At 37.3% G+C, this 25279-nt stretch overlaps 3 protein-coding genes across 4 annotated transcripts; 1 reads left to right on the top strand and 2 right to left on the bottom strand.

The window, feature by feature from the left end:
* Nucleotides 1-1121: 1121 nt before the first annotated feature.
* On the bottom strand, nt 1122-8801 carry LOC122067379 (serine/threonine protein phosphatase 2A 55 kDa regulatory subunit B beta isoform-like). 2 transcript variants are annotated; one of them, XM_042631210.1, is made up of 14 exons: nt 8462-8800; nt 7999-8102; nt 7812-7907; nt 7568-7687; nt 7189-7383; nt 6983-7074; nt 6576-6694; nt 5818-5941; nt 5473-5596; nt 3559-3627; nt 2512-2603; nt 2306-2380; nt 1565-1641; nt 1122-1460 (listed from the first exon to the last, which is right to left on the bottom strand). In XM_042631210.1, the coding sequence occupies exons 1-14, from the start codon at nt 8544-8546 to the stop codon at nt 1330-1332; spliced, it is 1503 nt and encodes a 500-aa protein (XP_042487144.1). In that variant the 5' UTR covers nt 8547-8800; the 3' UTR covers nt 1122-1329. The 2 variants fall into 2 exon arrangements, 1 of the variants encoding a protein (XP_042487144.1); XR_006136677.1 differs by having other exon boundaries at nt 1389-1460; nt 1565-2164; nt 8462-8801.
* A 10162-nt stretch (nt 8802-18963) lies between these two features.
* LOC122067377 lies at nt 18964-19566 on the bottom strand. The gene has a single exon (XM_042631208.1). It carries the CDS (start codon nt 19564-19566, stop codon nt 18964-18966), a length of 603 nt encoding a protein of 200 aa, XP_042487142.1.
* A 3865-nt stretch (nt 19567-23431) lies between these two features.
* LOC122067375 (cysteine-rich receptor-like protein kinase 3) lies at nt 23432-24991 on the top strand (the record flags this gene model as incomplete). The annotated part of the gene is made up of 2 exons (XM_042631207.1): nt 23432-24797; nt 24941-24991. Coding segments are annotated over exons 1-2 (820 nt in total), but the record flags the coding sequence as incomplete, so codon positions are not given.
* Between the last annotated feature and the right edge of the window lie 288 nt (nt 24992-25279).

Raw genomic sequence — 25279 nt, 5'->3', positions numbered from 1 at the left:
ACCAAAGCAGAATGGACACTTAATTTTATTGTTAATTGTTATACGGATTACTGCCCCTGCTTTATTTAATTGTTATACGGATTAATCGGATCGGTTAAAATGGTTTTAAACGGTTCGATTTAAACGGTTTCAATTTGGTTTGAAACCGACAGGTTTCGCGGTTAAAACTGACCCAACCTGTTTAGCTAATCGGCCTGAAACTTGAAACCATAACCGCACCATTTACTAAACTGTTTTGCAGTTTCGGTGTAAACGGATCGATTCGATTTCGGTAAATGGTTTCGGTTACAAATTCACATCCTTAGGTTGGTCAGGGTTAGTGGTGCTAGGATATGATAAGCGTATGAAGCAAAGGCGGTTGACAGTGGTGATAAAGCAGGGAATCAGAGGCAATCTCAGGCATGGTTTAGATGTGATTGTAGATTGGGGATGCTGAGTTTCAGAATATAGAATAGAGATGATGAGATGCAGAGGGCTATGAAATCAGGTTTGGGCGGTGATTGCAGGGAGCATCAACCAGTGGTGCTAGCAAGTTGGGGCGGTAGAAGCTGAGTGGGATCTGAGGTTCAGCAACCAGTGATGATTTCATAACAATTTTAGAGGGTGTAAATCCATTATAAAATATATACCCAAAAAAATCCACTACAAAATAGCCTATGTAAAATGCCGGATGAAGAGGTTGTGAGGTGTAATGAGCATCCAATGACTGGAGTGCATGCTCTGATCTTCCCAACTATTGGATGATCATTGCATCTCACCGCTTGCAAACAATTTAGACACATTTCCATAACCGTGGTTGGCTGGCTGCAGAGTGCAGATTACCTATGCACGATTTTGGGTGACATAAAAAGACCCAGTATTTTTTCTTCCCAACCTATTGTAAAAACAGAATCTCTTACACGCTTAAACTTATCTTCAACTCCCTCTTTATTATGGGCTTCCAACTTTGAAGGAGCTTCCAGGGAAACTTTTATCACCCCACTATTTGGCAGCTTCAAGGAAAACTTTTATCACCCTGACAAATTCTTTGGCACCATTGATCAAAGCCCAACCCCCCCCCCCCCCCCAACACCACGCATAAAAAAGTCCCCATTAGAAAGGATGCACAGGGCCCAGAGGAATGACATGGCTATATCAATCGTATTATTTCTTTCAATATCCTGTTAATGCAATAGCACCCTATGTGAATACACAAACACCTATAATAGATGGTGCCTACCAGAAAAAAGGGCAAATAGACGGGACATACATTGGTGGGTGGGGATAAGAACAGAACCACTGCAAATGTTACTTTATATCAGGTGGTCTTGCAATGATAGTTCAGAAGAATTATGCATAGTACATGTACAAGCTATTCGCAACAGCACAAGCAATTAAGCTAGCTGATGGATGCCATGCCAGATGCAGCAGCTTGGAAGCTAAGTCACAAGGAACCCCATTACTTTCGGAGCTTGAATGTCCTGTGAAATTCAAATAAGCACTTGTGAATTAAGAATCGAATTGGGATACAACACGGCAAAAAAAAAGAGGAACTTGGAGAGGAATGTAGGGTACAGATTACAACCTTGTCGGAAATGCCCACGGGTGAGGTTGCTCAGCGATGTGCGTCTAGCTCTGGAAGTAGCTTGGTGATGTTGCTTCCTGGTTAGTAATGAAGTAGGAGATAAATAAGGAGACACATGCATTTCTACATTTAGAGTCTTCCAAAACCCATATCAACCCCAATCTCTAAACATTTTACTGTGACAGCACCACTGCTTCAGCTAGGTTACTTAGGAGCACAGAAATTGAACAAGTACAATGTCCACTGGATCTCATAAATGAGGCAACACCTATCTTTTCTACAGTTGAGATTAATGAGCATGTGTAAAAAGTTTATAAAGAATTAAAGACTAGTGTGTTTAAGTGTAATTTATAAAGACTTTTATTATAATCACTTCAAGGAACCTTCTAAATGAAGATTGAAGAAGCATTTGGTGTAAAACATAATAAGCACAGATCCTTGACACAGTAGGTAGCAATTCTCACTGCAGGCCCAACCAGCTGAAAGTAAAGATATCAGAGTGTTGAGAAATACATTATCACAGACCAGTACAGGTTTGTCAAAGGTTTGTTTCTATTCCTCGATAAATAAGAAAGATGTTTTTCTGTTTAGCCAATGGACCTGCATTGCCATTACTGCATGATGAGTAAAAAAAAAAAAATTCAATTGTGTAACATGGACATCGACGTCTTAATCAGTTATTAACTTTCCAAGAAGTTGACACACTGTATGAGTACTGAAAGACAATAGATAAAAGCATACCGGTAAGGATTTTTGCTAGCTTCTAGTGTGGTTCCTTCTTCATTTCCATCCCGAGAGAAAACCCGAAAAAGATTGCTAAGTCATAGATAAAGTGCAAGAGTCATCACGCTGCAATTGTTCAGGTGAAATGCAAGAAAAGTAGGTTGTAGAAGCCTCTTCTCTGAGCTAACATGCACCTACAGTTGCATTCTATCCAGAGCACAAACCTATAAGTTCCAGTAGCAACATGAAGCCCATCCCCACTGAGGCAGCAGTCAAATTTGTCAAAAATTGAATCATTATTATATAAGTCAGACAACTGCATACAAAAAATAGTATTTTGTCAGCTCTACTGGAAACTGGGAATGCAGTACTGATCTGTCCTGTTGAGTGGAAACATGACCGGAATATATGCATGAAACAGTTTGTCAATTAGAAATATGCTTGATCGCTTAGGCTGACATAAAAACAAAATCAACCAAATTAAAAAAAGAAATGAATTTTCCCCTGATGAGAAACATTTAACGAACAAAAATCTATAGAAATGGGGATGGGAGAAAATAAAAAAGAGGTAAGAAAATCTCAGATATCGGCAGTCACTCGCTTCTCTAGGCTAAGGTTGGATCTAGATTAAAACCACAAATCATGGTTTAACTGATCAGCTGAATCTGAAGCGCCAGGCCTGGATCAATATCGGCAGGGAACAACCCCAAATAAAAATTCAGTGGACAGTCTAACCAGTGGCAAGATTGGACTGATCCACAGTGGATCCAGCGATCTTGACACCAATCCAGATTGGGGTTGGCTGAGAACAATCCGACTCTTTGAGCCCAGTTGTGGAAACCTTTCATGTTACATCAATGAAAACAAGCAAGCGAATGTAAAATTGAAAATACACCCCAAATGTACAAAATTGGAGGGAATTGCTCCATTATCCCAGTAATCATAACAGAGGCACTGATGAGCTAAGAAGGGAACAGCTATGGTGGGATTTTTTTCCTCATTTTTAATAGGCAACAAATAAAACTTTAGCTAGTGTAGGTCTTCTTGACTTTACAAACTTAACCACAGACAAGTCTACAGATATTAAAATGGGACATATTAATGGATAACTCTGAAGGGGTATCTTGAATGTACAGTGCTTTCTTTTTTTACTCTTTTAAAATAGAAGGCCCAGTGTATGATCTTCATAAAAGGTAACTTCAACACATAATACAATTAATATCTAACATTTTCAATTGATAATCAGAGGAAAATAAATAAATAAATCTTACCTTAGGTCGAAGGTACTCATGAATCTTAAAAGTTGCTACTGGAGAAGCCTCCATGTGCAAGTCCCACAGCTACAATAAGGGACAAAGTGGTCTATTTAGTACAATAAAAATGACATGGAACTTAATGGTTCTTTGCCAAGATAGAAAATGCATATAAACAGAAAAGACAGTGTTAGCAATAGATGAGGCAATCATCAATAAAGGGAAAAGTGAAGAAAATAGTTACATTAGGGGAAAAAAAATTAATGAAGAAATTTAATCAAAAGTAAAAAAAATAAAAATTGAAAACTCAAAATAAAGAGGAGGACCAATTTATCTACCTCCTATATTAACACTATGCACTAACAGAGAAAGAAATGAGAAAACCATGGAGAAAAAACAAAATGAAAATTATAAAATGGGGCACTACTTATGAATTCACATCATACAGAAACCAAGAGTACAATTAGCCAAATGCCTAGATCCCTAGCCAACCCCTTGAAAATTTCCCATACGTACTTGCTACTTTTCCACCAACATAACCCCAGTTTTGGTCCCCATAGTCGTTGTCTTTTCCTTGGACAAAATCAAAGGCCTATTTGCACCTGTCCTGTCATTTTTCCTTTCTAGAGAACCCCAAAGTGTGAAACCTATCATATCTCACCATTTCATAAACTGCACCTTTCTCAGTCAGCTCAATTAAGGATTGCTGCAAGTTCTCTGGCACAAACGCACCATACCAAATTCAGCTTCAGGGAAGCTTGGCAGCCCTTTAGTTCCGACAAGCTTGTTTAGTAACATGTATATCTTTATCTTTGATTCTGGTTTAAATCTCCAGGTTCCTTTCTTCATGTCATCTGACTAGATCAGAGTAAATTGTTACATATCATCACATATTTTGGCCATAAAGCATCAGGATTTCAAGTTTGTTTACTAACATGTATATCTTTTTCCTTCATTTCTCTTGGACCTCCGAGTCTTGTGTATGGTGTGATATGAATTTTCATCAATAAATTCATAAGATTTAGTATCATAGCTTATTTCATGTTTGATTCCAATATTTTTCTTCATTTTTAAATAAAATAATTAATTGAGATATTTACATTGCATTGCACTCCCCCTCCCCCAACCCAAAAACCAGCAACCAAATAAACTATAACCCTGATCCAATTTTGCATGTGTTGCTCGGCTTGAGTTCAATTTCTTATTAGCATAATAAATAGTAGCTTGGAGCCTTGGATGACCAATTTGATGTTTTAGCTGACTTCATTATTCACGGTTTCTAGCATGATATGGACTTTCATGGGTGCAAGTACAGGTAAAGACTCATTCTAACGGCACAAAACCAGCAAGTTCACACCTTTTGGCTTTGAAGTCAGGAAAGTGATTCTGAACCATCCTTTAGTCAAAACAGTGCATCTTTGGAATTAATTTTATGCCTAGACCTTGTTCTTGGAGTTTTTGGTTGGTGTACGATGTCTTGTATTCTGTCACAGTTTAATCCAAGGAGAACTGGTGCAGGCCCCCCGAGAGAACGGTGGGTCCATCTAGATTTACTTTCTTTGTAAGCAATTTTGAGAGGTGTGAGGACGAGTGCTGTAACCCTATTCTCCATTGATAGTGAAGCAGAATCTCATCTCACCGAGGACGTAGGCAATCTTGCAGAACCTGATAAACCTATGTGGCTTGTTTGTTCTTGTTTTTCCCATTACCTTCTGCATTGCTTTAGGGTTGCGTTCTAGTTTTTTCTCCTTAAAAACTGCTATTGTCATAGGAGGAAAGTCGTTGCACATGATCTAAGATATGTATATTCATATATAAGCCAGAATGAACTCAGTTACACAACTGAAAATGTAAATGCATTGCATTCATAAAAAATCTCTAGTTTCTCGAATTTGTTGAATTCATGTTTTGGTGTAACAGTAGCTAGAATACCTTTAGATTCATATAATCACGACTTAAGATGTGCCTTCCATCGCTCGCAAACTTTATATCAGAGATAGATGTGATTAGCTCGGTAAAAAATGATTTAGATCCATGGGGTTCACGATCTTGAAATCTGTATATAAAACAAAAGTTCAAGTTAAAAAGCTATGCATACTTTCATTAGCATTGTCTAATTTATTTGGGGGCTTCGCCGGGAGAGGGGGAAGCTAACAAGCTACAATTTAGTAGTAAGCTAGAAGTCATTGTAGACAGAGGGGTGAAAATGGGAAGTGAAATACAAAACATGAATGCCACTATTCATATCAAGGTCCTACAATAGAACAATTAACTCACATCCTAGCATGTTGATCGCACAATGCTGACTGCCGCATGTCAACCAGCCGTATAAAACCCCTTGAGCTACTATATGCAAGGAGATTACAGTAAACTGGATGGAACTCAGCTGATGTTATAACCTCTGGATAAAAATGTCCATTAGTACAAGGTATTGAAACCAGTAAACAAACACAGACCAAAAAATGGACTTCAAAAAATGCATCCATCACGAATAGCCAATAGCAGTGGTCAATCCATATTTGGACCGTTGTTACCTGATTACCAACAAAATGTCTAGATTGCGTTATTGAGTTGGTGGACAAGGACCAAAAATCCTACGATGAGAATAATTATTACCGAAAGGGAGCATGACAATGGTGTGGGTGAAATTATTACTGAAAGGGGGCATTTTTTTTACAATGGTGTGGGTTAAATTGATACGACCCTGCCATAACCCTATCGGTGCTACTCGACTAGTATGGTGTTTGCTTTGACTCATACAGAGTGGAAACAGGTGAGGTCTAAATTTATTAGCAAAACAAGTAGCCTCTATCCTTCCATCACACCACTAACTCTTTCTCGTTCCCTTAGATTGTTATCCCATACTTCAGAATTCTTAGTCACTTTTTTTTTTTTTGGGGGGTGAGTGGATTAAAGAGAGGGAAAAAAATATAATAGTTTGACCCTCTTCACCCCACGCCCCCCAAAAAAAAAAAAAAAAAAAGCAACCAGGAGGTGGGAAATAAATACCATTTGGGGGATGAAAGAAAGATTACCAATGAGGTTCTCCATGTTGGCTGGTTTCATGTCAATGATGTTGAAACACTGATCACTAATCTCTAGGTTCCACAAATTTATCCTAAGGTCATCCGCAGAAACAAATGTCTCACAATCACTGCACAGTGCACAGATGGTACGAAACCAGAGAAAAATGTCAGAAACAAAAGAAAAACCAAAGAAAAACTAAAGAAAATTTCAATTTTGAAACTGCTAAACTTGCACCTGCTCCATCTATAATCAACGAGGGAGCAAAAATATACTATGAGGGACAAAGTTGTTAATTAGGAATGGACACTTTATTTTTATGTCCCCTTTCCTTATTGCAAGGACACAAAACTAGAGAACTGAGTGAGAGTTGAGAAAATAATTTTTGGAAAGGGTAAAAGAAAATCTACAAATTTACCTATTGTTTGAGATAGAATTAATGTTATAATCATGAGCATGAGCATAAACCCTCCGGCATCTTGCAAGAGCAGCATCTCCAGTGCTAGATATCTGTTTACATAAGTAACCTCATTGTAACTTGGCCTGCCATTCTTAGCAAAGTCACAAATCTAAGAAATAATACTCGGCAAAAGGACCTCTTGAAGATCGCCCACAGAACAGTACCTTGGTAACCCCTCCTTGAGACGATGGGAATGTGTGGTTTGGTGTGTCACTTGTCCACTCCAGAAGGTTGCCATTAGGAACAGATGGTATCTGCTGCCCAGTCTGGAAACTCTTCTCAGCAAGAAGTGCATTTTCTGAACACACAAATGGATTCAGGTCTATCTCTTTGACTTTCTTTACTTTCCGTTCCTTAAGCTGACCTCCAAAGCAGATAAAGGAAAAGAAAATGTTATATGGTGCACAAGGACTGCCTTATACTGTGGTTTTTAAAACAAATAAATCAAGGGGACGGACTGCCCGTGAGTTTCAGTGATTTGCAATTTGTATGTTTCAACTAGTCATTTAACCAACAAAAAGAAAGGATAAAAGTTATATATACCTTCCATAGCTTAATTGTCTTATCATTCGATGAGAGAACAAATAGTGAACCATTTAGTGTCACAGACCACCTTACTCTGTTAACTTTCTCTTCAATTTCCACACTCTTCAGAAAATCAAACTAAAGAAAAGGCAACATCATCAGGATCTGCAAAGCAGATTGTGAGCACAAATATACAAGTCCATTTTTTAAAAAACAGGTGAAGTGTATATTCTGGACCACAGAAGACCAACGTAACAAGTACCTCTGGTTCATGACTCTGGAATTCAGTCTTGTAACGATATTCAGGACGAACCTTGGGACCATAATCCAAGTGCTCCAACTCTTTCCGAGACCTTAACTGATTAATCAAGAAATTCAATGACTAAGGATAAGCAAAATCACAAGCACGATCAGTTCTTGTTTTCATTCTAAAAAACCGAAACACTTACATCGTCCACATCCGTCCTCTCAAAAATCACAACACGGCCACCTCGATCTCCAGCAGCAAGGTAGTTCCCGCTCTTGTCAAAGTCCATCGCAGATATGATATCAACTAGAGAAAACCACAGAATCAGCGACCAAAGAAAGACGAACGAACGAAAAGAAAAACCAGAAACAGCGAACGTATCTCTTGGAAAGAGTAAACAAAACGTAAGGTCACACAGTCCATCCAACATAATTCTACAAATTCTCGCAAGTTACTTAGTAAATTAGCAGTCAATCTGGTGATATTTATGCACTTCGACACGATAATAAGCAATTTCTAATGATCATCATCTAGTTCAACCATTCGTATCTCAATGTTATCCAAATTCTAAAAATGAAAACAGAAAAGAAACAGGGGAGGGGCAACAAAAGCGCACGCCAGAGCATGAATTATGATAATAAAATGGAGAATCCAGAGATCCTAACCATCTTGAGCATCCTCCCCCGGTTCCCGTTCTCCGAAGACCTGAGAAAATTTCCACTCCAACGTAGTGGGAGAACCTCCACTCATGTCCGCTTGCAGCGCTACTACACGTCGCTCGATCTCATGATACCTCTTCCCTACTCTATTGATTATTCAGATTGAAGTGAAGCGGCTATGAACAATTTTTTGAATGTTCCAAAGCTCCGGCCGATGAGGAAGTGTTTCGTATTCGTCGGGGATCTCGCTCGATATCTAACGAGGAGTACCGAGCTTTTGGGAAGCTCCAATGTTCAACTTCGTTCTCACTCCTCACCCAGAAACTGAGCAGAGGTGATCTTCACTTTTCCAGTTTCAGATACGATAAAGTTGTCTGTCGTACGGTCCTATCAAGCGCTCCACGTGGTCGGGTTGATGCTCTGTGACGTTGCTTAGGAATCAAGATATAATGATCTACCACTAACAAAAAAAAAAAAAAGATATAATCATCTACAAAGATAATAAGATTGTGGTGATTGTCGTTATTTTAAGAAACTTATGACATAAGTTAAACATAATTTACGTTCCCACCACGCCAGTGTAGGAAAACTCCTACACGATACCAATGGTTGTGTGTATAACGGTTTTTTTTTTTTTACCACATAATGGTATTATTTATTTATTTATTTATGGTAAAGAAGATAACAGTATTATTCACAATAGCTTACGTGAGAAAAAAAAAAAAAAAAAATGGGGCGTTGTTTCCGGTTGGGGACTACAATTCTTGCATGTGCACAATAACTAATGGAACACACAAAAAAGCATCCGATTATAATCATTCTCCATTGCATGGAGTGGGTTGGATCATTTTGGCCCCCATGCGTCTCGTGGCAGAGGTCACATTGCCCCCAACAAAAAACATTTTCCTAAAAAATACATGTGAGAAGGTTATATAGTAGTTAGTACACTGATCTCATGCGCAACATTTCCCCCCTTGATATTTAAAGGGAAAAAGAATGATTTTTGTGGTTGCAAGGCTCTTGTGTCCTACATAAAAAATTCTTGTGCACTCTGTCATTGGCCCCTATGCTAGTGCAGAGATCACGTGATCAGGCATTGATTTCTTGCCCATTTTGAAATATATGGGAAAGCATTCTCTAAACCTAAGGTGTTTTTATGCCTATAAACATGTAGATCCTTTATTTATTTATTCAACAAAAAAAAAAAAAAAATGAAGATGTGAGGGGACGCAATGTATGCCCTAGACTCACATAGTTTTTTCCCAAAATATATATAAGGGAAATGATTTTAAGTCCGATAGTGTGGCTTATGACAATGACAGAACTCCCTAACTCTGTCTCTCTTATCCCTGAGCAAGGGGTATAGATATGCTACATGGGAAAGATAGAGATATAGACACATATGCTCGTGCTTCCGGATATAATTCTTTTTTCCTTAAATATAATTAGGGAAAAAGAACACCACCAATCTATCATAGGAAATGCCCAGATTGTGTAGGATGCGAAAAGATTGTTCTTCCCCTCCCCCTTGACTTACACTAAAAATGCTTTCGTGCACCCTCCCATTGGCCCACTGGTATAATATTTCCTACATCCTACACACCTTGAATTGAAACATCTCACTCTTTGTTGATCCCCCCCCCCTCCTCTTTCAGTGGCGTGCTCTCATTATCCCTTACACTTATACATGGTCATCCATCCTAACTGCACTTGTACATGGTCCCCTGCGACGTGCTCTTATTATCTCTCAACAAATATGTGAAACATTATATGATTTTTGTGAATCTTTTTGCATGGATTATTGTGTTGTCCTTATTTAGAATCTCTATATGATCGACTCCATTAAATTGAGATAAGGTTTTGAATATAATGATTACATTCCAAAAAGTAGTAATAAAGTGATGTATATTCGAATAATGGGAGTAATTTCTATAAAAGTTGATTTAAAGGTTTCTTTAATGAAGATAACAAGCTCCATGATATCGGTTTCCATCTGGACCTTATCATGGCATTCTCCAATATAATGAAGGAGAACATAACCAACTGACATAGCTTCCTCAATTAGAATGGTCCCAAAGGACCCAAACTGTGTGGGTTCAGAGACCGCAAGCCTACGTATACCCCCGTAATCATGAACCGAAAAGCCAAGACGTCCTGATCAGTTTTGACTGACATTAACTTTTGAAACTAGGAATGAAAATCAATAAGCTGATTTTCCAACTATATCATAAAGGAAGAAGATTTTTACAAAAAAAAAAAATGTAGTTCATTATCCATTGCTCCAGTCCGTTCGAATTCGGAGCAATGAACACGTTTTTTTTTTTTTTTTGGTACGGTGAGCAACACGTTTTAGATTGGGCCAGAACCAGCCCAACATGTGGACAGAAATAAAGTCTGGAATTATCACCCCCATTTCTTGACTTTTGACTTCATCACGTTGAAGAACCTACCGGCAACCTTTTATTTGTTTCACGGCTTATGAATCAAGATCAGGGTTTTAAAATTTTGAATCGGATTTAAATCGGTCAATGTCAAATTTCTATTTCAAATCAGTATTGAAAACCTTAGGGCCCATTTGATAATGTTTCTGTCGTTTCTATTTCAAGAAATGACAGAAATATAAATTTCCGTTTCTAGAAACATAAACGGAATTAAAGGTGTTTGATAAGTCATGTTTTTAGAAGTCGATAATAATTAGTGAAAGAATGGCCACAAGTCGTTTTCAAAAACGGCGAAATAAGGTCGTTTCTTGAACCATAAATAAGTAAAAATTTATATTTTTATTTCTGAAAATAAGTGAAACGAGACAGTTTTATCAAACGCTTTTTACTCCGTTTCTGCTGTTTCTAGAAATAGAAACGACAAAAACGCGTTTCTTGAAACGTTATCAAACGGGCCCTTAGTCTCCATCTCATTGCAATGGGAATTTAAAATGAAGAAAAGTAAAATTTTCATATTTTATAAAGAAATATTTATAATCATTATCTTATATGGTTGTATAAATTACTTAATTTTTTTTATCATATTTAGTAATGATATATTTTACATGTAATTTTTATTTTACATATTATAGCAAGGGTTTTGGATGCAAAGTAAAGTGAAATTTTATAATCAAATATAGAATAATTTAAAATTAATGTCGAAGTCACATGAGTAATTATTACATATATTTCTTTTTTAAGTATAAAAATTTCACTTCCATTCCCTTTACAACCAAATGTAGCCTTAGAATTAACTTCAGATATGAAAATTCAGCAAACCAGTGAGAGAATATCCAAGAATCAGTCAATTGCAATTCAAACCAATGAAATCATATCCCAACTGTTCCTTCCAAGGTTCATGTAGATTATTTTTTTCCCAACTCAATTTGAGCATCCAAATCCTTTATAGCCATTGGGTTGCTCGGTGAGGTACCTAATGGTTGAAAAGATCCGATCATATGTTGAGGTTTGTGCCTAGATCTTCCCAACTATCAGATGCTTATTAGACAATCCAGTGATTGGAGAAGTTTTGAGGTATGGAGAGTAGCTTGGGCCAACCTAGTCTAGAATATATGAAGGAATCTTAACTTTAATCTTTCCGTGTTAATATGAACATGACAAGTTTGTGATAAAGTTGATTAACTTTAATTATAAATTAAGATTTCCCTTGTAATAATATATGCAAAAAAAATTAGGAGATCCTTATTTTTTCAAAAAACTTCCCCCTTCCAATTCAACATAAATCATAAATTTGTCCAATTGTGTGAAAACAACATTAGTTAACACTTTCCTATCTTGATCCAAATGCTAATTTGACACTTTAATAAACATGTTACCTTTTCCATTTTTACTGGGTTTCTAATACCCAGGATCCCATGTGTTGGGCTATCAACACACTTTGAAATATTCCTACCTTTTCTTTTTTCTTTTGGAAAGAAGCTCAAGCTCATTATTGCTTTTAGGCATTTAAGCCTTGTTTATTTACTTATGAGTACTTTCCCATTAGCTTTATCCTTTTAAGCCTCTCTTTGTCATATGAGTCATTTCATTTATCGATGTCTATATAAGCTAATTGGCTGCGTTCATCAGTATTTTTGGAAATCCTCTTTTTTAGGAGGTTTTAACTGTTAAATATCAGCTTTTCAATTATGAGGCGAAATAAATTCTCCATAGGGAGGGGTGCATCTAAAAACAGAAGAAAAAAAAAAATACTCCCTAATTACATGGCATTTACATCGATGCAAAACCAATGCGGAGATCCATAAAGGCATTGATAATAGGGGAACTTTCATTCTATATGGGGTGGGTCGGTCATTTACCAAAGTTGTATCTGGATGTCGAATGTACAATGATAACTGTTTACGAGTGTTTGAAATTACCCTCAGACTTGCGGCTGTGCATCCACAATGCTCCAAAATAACTCGCTTAAAAAAGTTTAGGAAAATGAATAGATTAGTCAATTTTTTTTTTTTTTCAATTATACTTAACTGAAGTATGTATGATGCGATGTCAAATCTTCAATTCCTCTGTGGAGATAAATGCTAGGAGTTGACCTAGTCAACCAGATTACTAAGTGAGAGAATAAAGAATTTAAAAACTGGATCTGATCAGTCAATTCAAGGCATCGTGATTAGAATTGTATGGGTCATTCCTAGATCCGCCCAATCTTGACTTAGACTGATTTTTCTACGGAAATTGGTGTTGCATTTGATATGTATTCTAAGTTGATAATGAATTTTAAGAATTCACGTCAAATACAACCTTAATTTGAAAAAAAAATCTATCATATGATGTCAAATGTTTTTAAAGTATAAAGAAAATTTATGGCGCCACCCCTTAGAGAATGCCACTATTATAAGAACATTATATCTGTTTCACCAAATTAGACTCAGATCCTTTACCGTCAATCACTGTTAACAAATATACTTTATATATTGAAGTCAGTTACTATATTTTATTTTAAATACCAAAATGCCCTTACTAAATATGAAGTACCTAAAATACCCAAACCCACCATGTTTCTTCCTTTGTATGTTCCTTCCCATTTTAATTCCAAGCTTCCTTCAATCCACCATGGAATGGACTAGAGGCCGCACCATCGGCCTTGATTCTTCCACCACCGTCCCCTCGCTAAAACTCACTTGTTCGGTGAGATTTTCGCCATGAAATCTATGAAATGTAACACATGAGAATGGTTGATTGATGTACAATCTCTTCATAGAGTATATCTCTCGATACCCTCACCGACGCTACTTGAGATCGCAGAGAATCCAAAACCTCGTTTTTTTTTTCTTGTAGAGAAAGAGGAGAAACCGAGTAAGCAATCTTTTCCAAGTCTCCAAGCTCTTTCTTTCTCTCTCTTTCCTCTCTTCTCCTTCACCACTCTCTAGGTTTTTTCCTGTCCATAGCAAACCCATCTCGTTAAATCTTTGTCACATCTTTTCCTATCTTTTCGCAATGTTGATTTAATTGCAACATAATCTTTCTCTTGTATTGTTCTTGCATTTCTCACGTTTGAACTTTGAACTATGCCTCTTTCCCATCCCCATTCTTCTGTCTTTCTTTACTATCCTTTCTATTCTTTTCTTCCTCTCCACTTCTTCTTATGTGATTAGGCCTCTCCCCACTGCAAATTTAGGAGGCAAAGATGACACAAATTACGTAAATGTGAAGGATGATGAAGCCCTTCTTCTCTCTGGAGAATTTCCTAACGGATTGTTGACCTTCGTAGAAGAGCCCAAATACCGAAATGGTGTTGAATGTCCAATTTTGGTACCCAATGGTATTGTATCGTAGCAATGCTATCCAGGCCATGTTCACATCACCATGACTCTCGATACAGAGTATCTCAGGGGTTCTTGAAGGTGCGGAAACGATTTGGATCCTCCACTGGTAGGGTCAGACATTCATACATTAATTAATGCAGGGGTATAGATCATTACCTGAAACTCCACATGTGTAGAACCTCCACGCTATCAGCTTTGCGTTCCCTTTGAGTCCCAGCTCCTCCTCAATCGTTAGGGTTTTTATAAAACCCTAATTACCACTCAATTACTAGTATAGAGATTAAGCCGTTATTGAGAGGGGGAGGAGCATGATTATATATAAGATGAGAGAATTAGAATCTCATATCGCTTTGGTTTTTAGAGTCCATGTCTATCTCCAACCAAAATCCCTATTAGTTTAGAGTTGTAGATAAACCCAACTTTGTCATAAAGATTTCCTACTTTGAGTCAAACACTCATAAAACCAATCTTATCATTATTAATAAGATATTAAATAATAAACAAAAAAAGAATTCATGACCATATGATGTTGTACATATGAGTTGAACTATCGGAAAGGGGTAGGATCTTATTAGGATTCCACCTAGCATACTATGTATCTTAATAATATTGTATTCATAATACATGGTTAACCAACACATATGCTGCCAAGTAGATGTAATAATCATTACCCAAAATAAATAGTTATTCATGCATTTATCCCCCACTAAGCAATATCATATAGTTCATTATAGGACATGCGTTAAACACTGTCAAATCCCCAATGAATCGAAAAGCCATTTCAGAGATTCTGTATACTTGATTGGACCAAGAAAACATTTCCAAAATGTTTTTGAACATAAATAATAATTTATATTAATTTTTTAAATATTAAAAACATTTTATTGAAATATCCTCGGATCCAGATTTTATCCAATCAAATATAAACTTTCTCTTTCCTTGATAATCTCCCAAAATGGCAATGGATTCCTTGTTGGGAATCTCTTTCGAATATGACCCAACACTATAAATCCAGTGTACCGATATATAGTCAAAGAGACGTCAATCGTTGGCACACCAAAACGCGCAATGCGTGTCAGCATCGATAAGGACCCCTCAGGTCAAAGGATTGATCATAAACTATTTAAGAGAATTTCATTTTCTTATAAACTGATAGTATATCGCATGTGAAAATCTCAAGTGATCTAGTTCAATGTACACACAGTATGTACACTCACATTTGTGCTCTGAAATCAACATCTCTAAATACACACAATGTGACAATCATGAAGACAAGGTGTCAAATCTCGCCCCTAGTGGTGAACAGTTTTAGGTTAACAAATCTATGGACAAACTGAGCTCAATAAATAATCATGCTAATTAAAACTAAATTAAACAATTTAATTTAAATAAACAAGTTTGTACATCAGAGTCAATTTCTCATAAACCTAATGCCCATGTTCTCAATATGTTTCTCAAATACACTAGGCGACAAACCCTTAGTCATGGGATTAGACAAATTCTGAGTAGAGTCAACGTTAGCTATGGTTATATCACCACACTGTATAATCTCACGAATTAAGTGATATTTTCATTCCACGTGTTTGTTCTTCTGATGAGCTTTTGGTTCCTTTGCTTGTGCTATGGGTCCCCGATTGTCACAATACAACATGATGGGATGCTCGACGAGCTCAGGAATCACTTCTAGGTCGGTCAAGAATTTTTTAAGCCAAACCCCTTCCTTAGCTGCTTCACTAGCTGTCAGGTATTCAGCCTCAGTAGTGGAGTCGACCGTTGACTTCTGTTTGACACTCTTCCAAATTACAGCACTACCTCCCATAACAAATACCATTCATGATGTAGACTTTTTGTCATCTTTGTCAGTTTAAAAATCTGAGTCTATATAACCCATAACTGACAATTTGTCAATACCATAAACTAGAAAATAATCCTTGGTCCTCCTCAAATACTTGAGGATGCTTTTGATAGCAGTCCAATGCTCATGTCCTGGATTAGATTGATAACGGCTCACAATCCTTATCGCATAACAAATGTTTGGTCTAGTACATAACATTGCATACATGAGACTCCCTACAACAGAAGCGTAAGAGATTCTTTTCATTACCTCAATATCCTCAACAGTTTGAGGACATTGTGATTTAGACAGAGTGATTTCAAGCCTGAATGGAACATTTTCTTTCTTGGAATCATGCATGTTAAATTTGTTCAGTATTTTGTCAATATAAGTGGATTGTGACAAGCCTAACATCCTATTCTTGCGATCTTTTACAAGCTTTATTCTTAGGATGTAACTGGTTTCACCAAGGTCCTTCATTGAGAATGTCTTAGATAGCCACACCTTAACATATGAAAGAAATCCCATATCATTCCTAATGAGCAAGATATCATCCACATAGAGGATAATAAAACAGACGCAATTCCCCCTGAACTTCTTGTAAACGCATGGCTGATCAATGTTTTGTTCAAACCCAAACTTTTTGATGGTTTGATCAAAACATATGTTCCAGCTTCTAGAAGCTTGTTTAAGACCATAAATAGATCTCAAAAGCCTACACACTTTGCTTTCTTCCCCTGGGGAAGCAAACCCTTTTGGCTGATGCATGTATATGACCTCATCTAAATGTCCATTAAGGAAAGTGATATGTACATCCATCTGCCATATTTCACAGTCATAGTGTGCAGCAATCGATAATAGAATCTTAATGGATTTAATCATCGCCACTGGTGAGAAGGTTTCATCATAATCCACCCATTCCTTTTGGGTGTAACCTTTAGCCACCAGTCTTGCTTTGAGACGCTCCACATTCCCATCCATACCTCTCTTCCTCTTGAAGATCCATTTATATCCTATAGGCTTAACACTTGAGGTAGATCTTCTAGAGTCTAGACATAGTTGGAATGCATGGAGTCAATCTTAAAGCGCATGGCTTCCTTCCATTGAACAGAATCAGTATCATTCAAAGCCTCTTTGTAGGAAATGGGTCTGACTCAGAAGTGTCAGAAATCATATGGAACTCTTCCACCTTTTGATCATCTTAATTGAGAAGTATCAAACAAGTTGGAGGCCTGATAGACCTCCCACTCCGTCGAGGCTCTTGGGGTTGATTCACTTCAGCGGGCATGTCAGTGGGTACATCAATAGGAGGTATAATAGGTGCAGAAGGTTCTTGGTTATTAGACAATTTTTTTATGACCACTGGATCTGATTTACAAGTGACCAGATCTTCTTCAGGGAATGTCGCATGTTTACTAACTAAAACTTTATGATCAACAGAGTCTTAGAAGTAATAGCCAATAATTGTTTTAGGGTATCCTAGGAAGTAACATCTATTTATTATGGATTCCAACTTATCTGTTTGTTGCTTCCTTACATGTGCAACGCAACCCCAAACCCTAATATGTTGTAGGCTAGGCTTTCGCCCATGCCACAACTAAAGGGTGTTTTAGCGACAGATTTCGTTGGAACCCTATTCAAAAGATAGATGGCGGTCTCCAAGGCAAAACCCCAAAAAGACGTAGGTAATTCTAAATAACTGAGCATAGAAATAGGGTACGGTTTCGTCTCTCTGCTACACCGTTCTGTTGAGGTGTCCCTGGGGCTGCCAACTGAGAAAGAATCTCAGTTTGCTTTAAATAGTCCTTGAATTCATCCGATAAATACTCTCCTCCTCGATCTGATCGAAGGGTCTTGATGCACTTACCCAATTGCTTTTCTACCTCAGCTCATAACTCTTTGAACATTTCAAATGTTTCTGATTTTTGGTGCATTGGGTAAATGTATTCATATCGAGAGTAGTCATCAGTGAATGTTACAAAATATTCATAACCATACCTCGCTTGAACATTTATGGGATCACATACATCAGAGTGTATTAATTCCAACAAATCTTCAACCCTCTTACCCTTAGATGAAAAGGGTTTCTTGGTTATTTTTCTTTGCAGACAGGAATCACAAGTTCGGTAAGATTCTATTTAGACTTTCCAAAGGGCCATCCTTGACCGACCTGTAAATTCTATCTACTCCAACATGACATAATCTAAGGTGCCAAAGATAAGTGGAATTATCTGGAGCTGGTTTCCTTTTTAAAGTTACATTTGAAAATTCATTTGTATTTAAAACAAGTTTCAAGAAATACAAACCATTCTATAAACAACCAGTTGTAATAAATGAACAATTTAAACGAATAAATAATTTCAATCCAAATTAAAATGAATATCCATCAACGATTAATTTAGAAACAGAAACAATATTCCTTCTAAAGGAAGGAACATAAAAACAATCTTTTAAAATTAAAACAGTTTTTTCAAAATACAAACTAAATTCTCCTACTGCCTCTGTTGTGGCCTCAGCTCTAGTTCCCATCTTAAGACGAACCTCATCCTTGTTGAGTCTTTTTGTCATCATGAACCCCTGCAACATATTGTAAATATGGGTGGTCGAACCAGAGTCAACCAACCACGTATTAGATGGTTCTTCTGATTAATTAGACTCATAAAGAACATATGTTTCAGATATACCTTCATCTGGCTTCTTCTTTAGAGTTGCCAGGTATGCACGATAATTTCTCTTCTAATGTCCGTCCTTTTTACAGTAAAAATAAGATCCCTTCTCAGGTTTCTTGCCCTTCTCCACTCCCTTACTGGCCACCTTAAGGGTCTTTCCCTTATTGGTCTTCTTCTTCTTCTTACCTTTCGATTTAGAGGAAGAAGGCTTTTGTTCAATAGACAAGACCTCAAGCTTTTACAACTTATGTGCCGCCTCTACTTCTTGCAACATATTGCCTAGTTCTGGAAACTCTACGAAAATTTTATTCATATTATAATTACAAATAAAAGATCCACAGATTTCCTGAGGCAATGAGTATAATATGACATCAGTTTTATAGTTCAGCTTAAAGGATGTCCCAATGGCTTCTAGTTCTTGGAATAAATTATGTAATTTCATCACATGGTCGATAATTGAAATCCATGAAGTCATCTTAGTACTGTGGAGGATATGTGCATGTCTATTTTGTTTTTCATACAACTTCTTCAACTCCTCCAACATGTCTTTTGCAAAACTCAGATTCTTTATAGAATCCTTAATGGTATTGTCTATTGAATTCAACACAAGGAGCTTGGCCTTAGAATTATTTTGTCGAAACAACTCATAGGCAGCTTTCTCCTCACCCTCCATAGTATCAGGCAATGAAGGTTTTTCATCTTCTATGACATAAATTAGACCTTCTGCAGTTAGGAGCAATTTAATGTTCCTCCTCCAGTCAACATAGTTTGGTCCAGTCAGGATATAGTCTTTAGTGAGGGTAGCATAGTTGATTTGGCTTGACATATTGAGTACCTCCATAATGTACAAAGAATAACTAGCATGATTAATATCGTTGAAAATAAAGGGCAAGTCTAAATACAACGATTACCCACACCTTAAGCTTCCCTTTAGTTATGAAGTGTGATTGGAACATCTCAACCCTTATGCACATAACTTAGCCTATCGGAGTTTATTATATACTTAGTTGAGTGGACTATTCTGTCCGTCTCGAAGACTTCCAATACTTTTTGGCCACTTGAGTGTCATATCCATTCCTATCGACTAACATACACTCGAGTCAAGTGCATACCCTTTATTTCAGAGTGAATCATAGCATCATGGGCTAGTGTCTACTATCGCAGTACACCTCCCACTGACCATGTTCTCTACTATCACATATGAGATAAATGAAGATGGTCTCAAAGAACTATTCGAGCATTATCCTATCGGCATCTGTAAAAATAGATTAATGAGACATCTACATTTACCAACTAAGGGAGGCCATGAAAATCCCATCAGTTAGGGTTTTTCATATCACACTTGCTTTTAAGTTTAGAAAAATGGGAACAGTCGTCTCTTCTAATATCATCATACATCACATGTAACTAGGAATCATAAAACAAAGTCTTAGTGGTCGTGGGATAACATCTGTAATCAAATTAACTTTGTCACCACATGCAAGTCACTTTGATTCCAAGATGGGTGAGAGTAACATATCCTCTTTAATTTATCTCACTCAGCTTAATTATGTGACAATGCAATGCAAATAATTATAACCATGTTAATTTTTACATTAAAATAAAACAAAAAGAAAACTTGCTTTTCCATCTCTCGTCGCTTCTTTTAAGCAATCTCCTCCTCCAGTCTTTTCACGATCAAATAAAAATAAAATGCCTAATTCTATTACGTTCCTTTAAAATAAAGAAACATTGGGAAATCAACCCACCATTTGGGCTGCCCAAGGGGAGTACATATTTTTATAAAAAAGAAAAGCGAAGAGAGAAATAAAATACAATTTACCACATAAATGCATGCCATGCTATCCATATATCCATCATCATGGTCTGTTTTAAATCCCATAACCACTAATAAAATTATAACTTTTACACATATTATGTATTTGATCCATTCAATTTCATTATAATAATATGAAAAAATAATAATTATAAAAACCACACAAAGAATTACTAACACTTAGTAAAGACTGATGTCATTATATGACATGTCAACATATCATGTACAAAAATATCATTCAAATATTAAAACTAATTTTAATAATTTGAAGCCCTCACAAGGGTTTTTCATAAAAACCCATGTTCAAATATATTCATTAGCACAAATGGGCTACTGGTTTCTAAAATCAGTAACCAACACTTAAGCTAATATGGATAGAAAACTTAAAAAAAAAAAAAAAAAAATAGCATGCCAAGCCCATCTGAAATTTTAAAAGAAAAATAATCTTTTATAAATAATTGGGCTTTAAGTCAAAACATTTTTTTTTTAATATCCGAACTGTTCACTGTTACGAATAGTGAACACTGTTCCGTGAACAGTATACATGAAAAAAGTTTTTTTTTTTAATTGATACTGTTCACTGTTCGTAACAGTGAACACGGAACAGTGAACGTACATGAAAAAAAAAATTTAACTGAAAATAAAATTAATGGAACAAATACACAATTTTTAATGAAGTTAATGAAATGTCTCCCCACTAGTAGGGAGGCTCTGATACCACTGAAGGTGCGGAAACGATTTGGATCGTCTCACTAGGAGGGTCAGACATTCATACATTCATTAATGGAGGGGTGTAGATTATTACCTGAAACTCCACAAGTGCAGAGTCTTCACGCGATCAGCTTTGCGTCCCCACACGTATAGCTTTGCGTTCTCTTTAAGTCCCAGCTCTTCCTTAATCGTTAGGGTTTTCATAAAACCCTAACTACCACTCAATTACTAGTATAGAGATTAAGCCGTTATTGAGAGGGTGAGGAGCACGACTATATATAAGAGGAGAGAATTAGAATTCTATATCGCTTTGGTTTTCAGAGTCCATGTTTATCTCCAACCAAAATCCCTATTAGTTTAGCGTTGTAGATAAACCCAACTTTGTCATAGAGATTTCCTACTTGGAGTCAAACACTCATAAAACCAATCTTATCATTATTAATAAGATATTAAATAATAAGCAATACAATAATTCATTTTTCTTAACAGTTCTATGGCTGCAATTCTTTCTGTTATCAAGCACTCTTCTTGCCCAGAAGACGTCTTCTTTCACTTCGTCGTCGAGCTGAGTCCGACTTGGCCGACCGTATGGCTCTCTTCTGGTGTTCTTATCATAGATGATGACAGCTTCAAGAATGTCTCCAAATTGTTCAAAATATCTTATCATCTCATCAGTTTGAGTCTTCCAAGCTAAACCCCCAACGAACACCTTCGTATAGGTCGTGTCTCCAAAAGGGGGACCTGTATTGGTTTGATGGGAGACATCCCATTGTCACCTCCGACCTGGTTTTTCAGGCCTTGATTTGAACGGTTTTTCAATCGTAGAGGTGATGAAGAATGAGTTTTAATGAATATGGTATAATGATCATTTTAACTCTTCATTTAACAGTGACTGATGGTAAGGGGTCTGAGTTTAATTTGGTAAAACAGATGAGGTGTTCTTATAATAATGGTATTCTCTAGGGGTGGCACTGTAAATTTCTCAAAGTATAATTGTATAGTTCCTTCTCTTTAACTATGATTTAAAGTTGAGCTTTTTCAGGTTGAGGTGTTGGGGATTAATGAATTATTGACATTGAGAATAAGATGAGAAGATAATAATAACAATAATTAATAAAAGATAATAAGATGAGGAGACAAACATATGTTAAATAAATAGTGGGTCCAATCAAATACTTTCAAAGTATAATTGTATTGTTCATACCCTTTAATCAAGATCTAGAGATGAGATTTTCAAGGGGTGGATGCCTCACCTCAAAATGATGAGACTATAAAGACGAGACGACAAGTATATGTTAAATAAATAATGACTCCAAATATTTAGGATCTTGAAACCCACAAAATATCATGGTTGAGACATGAAATGACAAATATATTTTAAATCTTTATAGATATCACATGTTAAGATTAATTACCAAGATGGAAAAAAAAAATTTAAGATCAAAGGTAGAAGATTTAGAAAAAGGATCCGCTTCTCGTACGATCACTTGGTCGTACGAGTCAACCTTCAACATCTGTCCCACCTTCTGTCATTCTTAAGATAAAGAATAATATATTTGAAAATAAAAAGGATAAGTGTTGGATGTTAACTCGCACACAACCAGGTGATCCTACTAGCACCTGATCCATTTTCGAAGATTTAAGGTTGTATGTATGTAGTATAATTTATTGGAATATACAAAACACAACCTAAGGTTACTCTACACATCGATATTGAGCTTATCCAAACAGATTCCATCCAATACAATCGGATCGGAAAGGAAATCTGATTCTGAGCCCGACCGATTCCATGTTTTTGAAACTCTGGGAGTCTGGGAGGGAAGCCATGGATCGTCTCACAGCTACGCCACTCCCGGAAAATGAGAAGGTACGGAGTTGATCTTGAAGGAACTTGATCAGGGATAGAGTTATTGTTTTGATTGATTGGGTTGATAAGAATCATTCTTAGTATCAACTATAACATTGTCTGCGGATACCACTAAAAATGGCGGAAACTTAGGTCGATAGTGGCTGTGAGCTCTGTGGTGGCGAGCGACGAATCAATTATTGGAGCACTCGACTGTTGCGTGACTTGCGTCGCAATTGATCTTCATTCCCTGTTTATGCTTACATAATTGATTGGAGAAGAGGTTAGTTGGCCTAGATTTTTTTTTATTTATTTATTAATTTGATCTCATCTGTGTTCTGCAACTCCAAATCTCCAATCCAATCCATTTTTACTTGTTCGTTGATGGAAGAAGTATGCATTCTATTTACGTTAATACCCCTGTGTAACACTTATCATAGCTGATGTTTACTGATTAATATTCAATACCGACATAAGAAGTCGTCAACTGTCGCCGTCAGGCTGTGGATTTTTCCTCCCACCATCCTCAGTTGCCTTTCGCGTTTCTGATTTTAGGAGTTGACTAAGGTTTACACTTACACGTCGCAGATAATAGTTTCATTAAAAAATTATGCAGAGTTGAATCGGTTTATTTGTTAGTCTGTCTGAAGATAATGCGAAGGAAAGAAGGAAAAAGATCCAAGTGGGGGAAATCGTGGATTGAATTTCTTCTCCCCATTCACGGATTTCTTCACCTTTGTCATCATCCTATTCCCCCTGTTTTGTCCTTACCATCGCAGTCAAATCCTATTGCTCAAAGGTCTGTTTTTTAAGTTCTTTCATGCGAGGTGCGAGGGGCTTCTACTATTCGGAACATTTACCATCTCCAAGATCCCTCTTCATCTCTCTCTCATTCTTCTCCCTTCTTCTTCTTCGTACGATCGTATCACCATGTCTTCGCGGTGTTCGTTTATTTTCTGTGTCTTCTTCTTCTTCTTCTCGTTATTCATAAGTCTTTCTGTTTCGAACCCAAGAGCTACGATGGCGGGTCTTGTATGTTCCAACGATACCGCATCACCGGCCGAGCGCCAGACCTTCGTTAATAACTTTGTGTCGGCCATGGACGCTGTTACCCCCCAAGTCACTTCCCGTAGATATGCCAGAGTTGTTACTGGGTCTGGAAACACCACGGTGTACTCCTTTGGTCAGTGCATGAAAGATCTCTCGCAGACAGACTGCGACCTCTGTTTCGCCCAGTGCAAGACCCAGATCCCTAAGTGTGTCCCCTTCCAAAAAGCGACTCGAGGTGGCAGAGTCTTCTTTGATGGCTGTTATCTAAGGTATGACGAGTATGATTACTTCAGCGAAGCTTTGAGCCCTGAGGACCGGACTGTTTGTGGGAACCAAAGTTTCGCCGGAAATCGGGTAGCTTTCAGGGCGAACGCCATCCAGCTCGTGAAGAATCTGAGTGCCCAAGCACCCAACAATGGTGGTTTCTTCGTTGGGTACGTGGATCGGGGCAACTCCACTGCGTACGGATTAGCGCAATGCTGGGAGTATTTGAATGCGAGCTCCTGCAGTAGTTGTTTAAGAAATGGGGTCTCAAGGATTGTTTCTTGCCTGCCAAATGGTGAAGGAAGGGTTTTGAACTCTGGGTGCTATATGAGGTATTCGACGCAGAAATTTTATGACAATTCAACGAGCGATGCAGCCGGAGGAGGTCAGTTTATTATTTCCTTTTATGTGTGTGTGTTTGGGGGGGGGGGGGTGGGGATGTTACCGGAGGTGCTTATGGGGCTGTCCAGTCGAATTCCCTATCCTCGTGTATTTCTGCTGTTTAGTTTTGGCTATTAAGTTTTCTAGGAAGGAGGGTTCTGGAATTTCTAATTGAGATTTCAGACAATCTCAGTCATGGTATGATTATTTGGACTTTTGAGCATCTTTTCTAATCCTTGCGATTGAAGATATGATCTCCCTCTCTCTTGACGTGCCTTTCCTCCTTTCGCCACAGAGAGAGAGAGAGAGAGAGAGAGAGAGCTAGAAGATCACCCGTGTTGCCGACCTTGTTGTTTAGTTGTGCCTTGTGTTCACATTACACTTCAGAAAGTAGTCTTTTATAATTCAATAGTGCCCTCTACCGTACTTATGTGCAACCCTACAGACTTTTGGCTGACAAGGACAATGAAATTCAGTGCTGAAACC

This window comes from Macadamia integrifolia, unplaced genomic scaffold, assembly GCF_013358625.1.
Source record: "Macadamia integrifolia cultivar HAES 741 unplaced genomic scaffold, SCU_Mint_v3 scaffold2876, whole genome shotgun sequence".
NCBI lineage: Eukaryota > Viridiplantae > Streptophyta > Magnoliopsida > Proteales > Proteaceae > Macadamia > Macadamia integrifolia.
Note: the sequence above shows the minus strand (reverse complement) of the source record. Positions and strands in the feature narration are given on the sequence as shown.

Bases quoted from the DNA above. Each gene is read 5' to 3' on its own strand.
- LOC122067379 (XM_042631210.1), bottom strand. From the start codon at position 8,546: ATGAGTGGAGGTTCTCCCACTACGTTGGAGTGGAAATTTTCTCAGGTC. The intron at 7,384-7,567 runs GTATATATAACT...TTTGGAGGTCAG, and splicing joins AGACAATTAAGCTATGGAAG to CTTAAGGAACGGAAAGTAAA. The intron at 2,604-3,558 runs GTAAGATTTATT...TTTTGTATGCAG, and splicing joins ATGAGTACCTTCGACCTAAG to TTGTCTGACTTATATAATAA.
- LOC122067377 (XM_042631208.1), bottom strand. From the start codon at position 19,566: ATGGAGGTACTCAATATGTCAAGCCAAATCAACTATGCTACCCTCACT.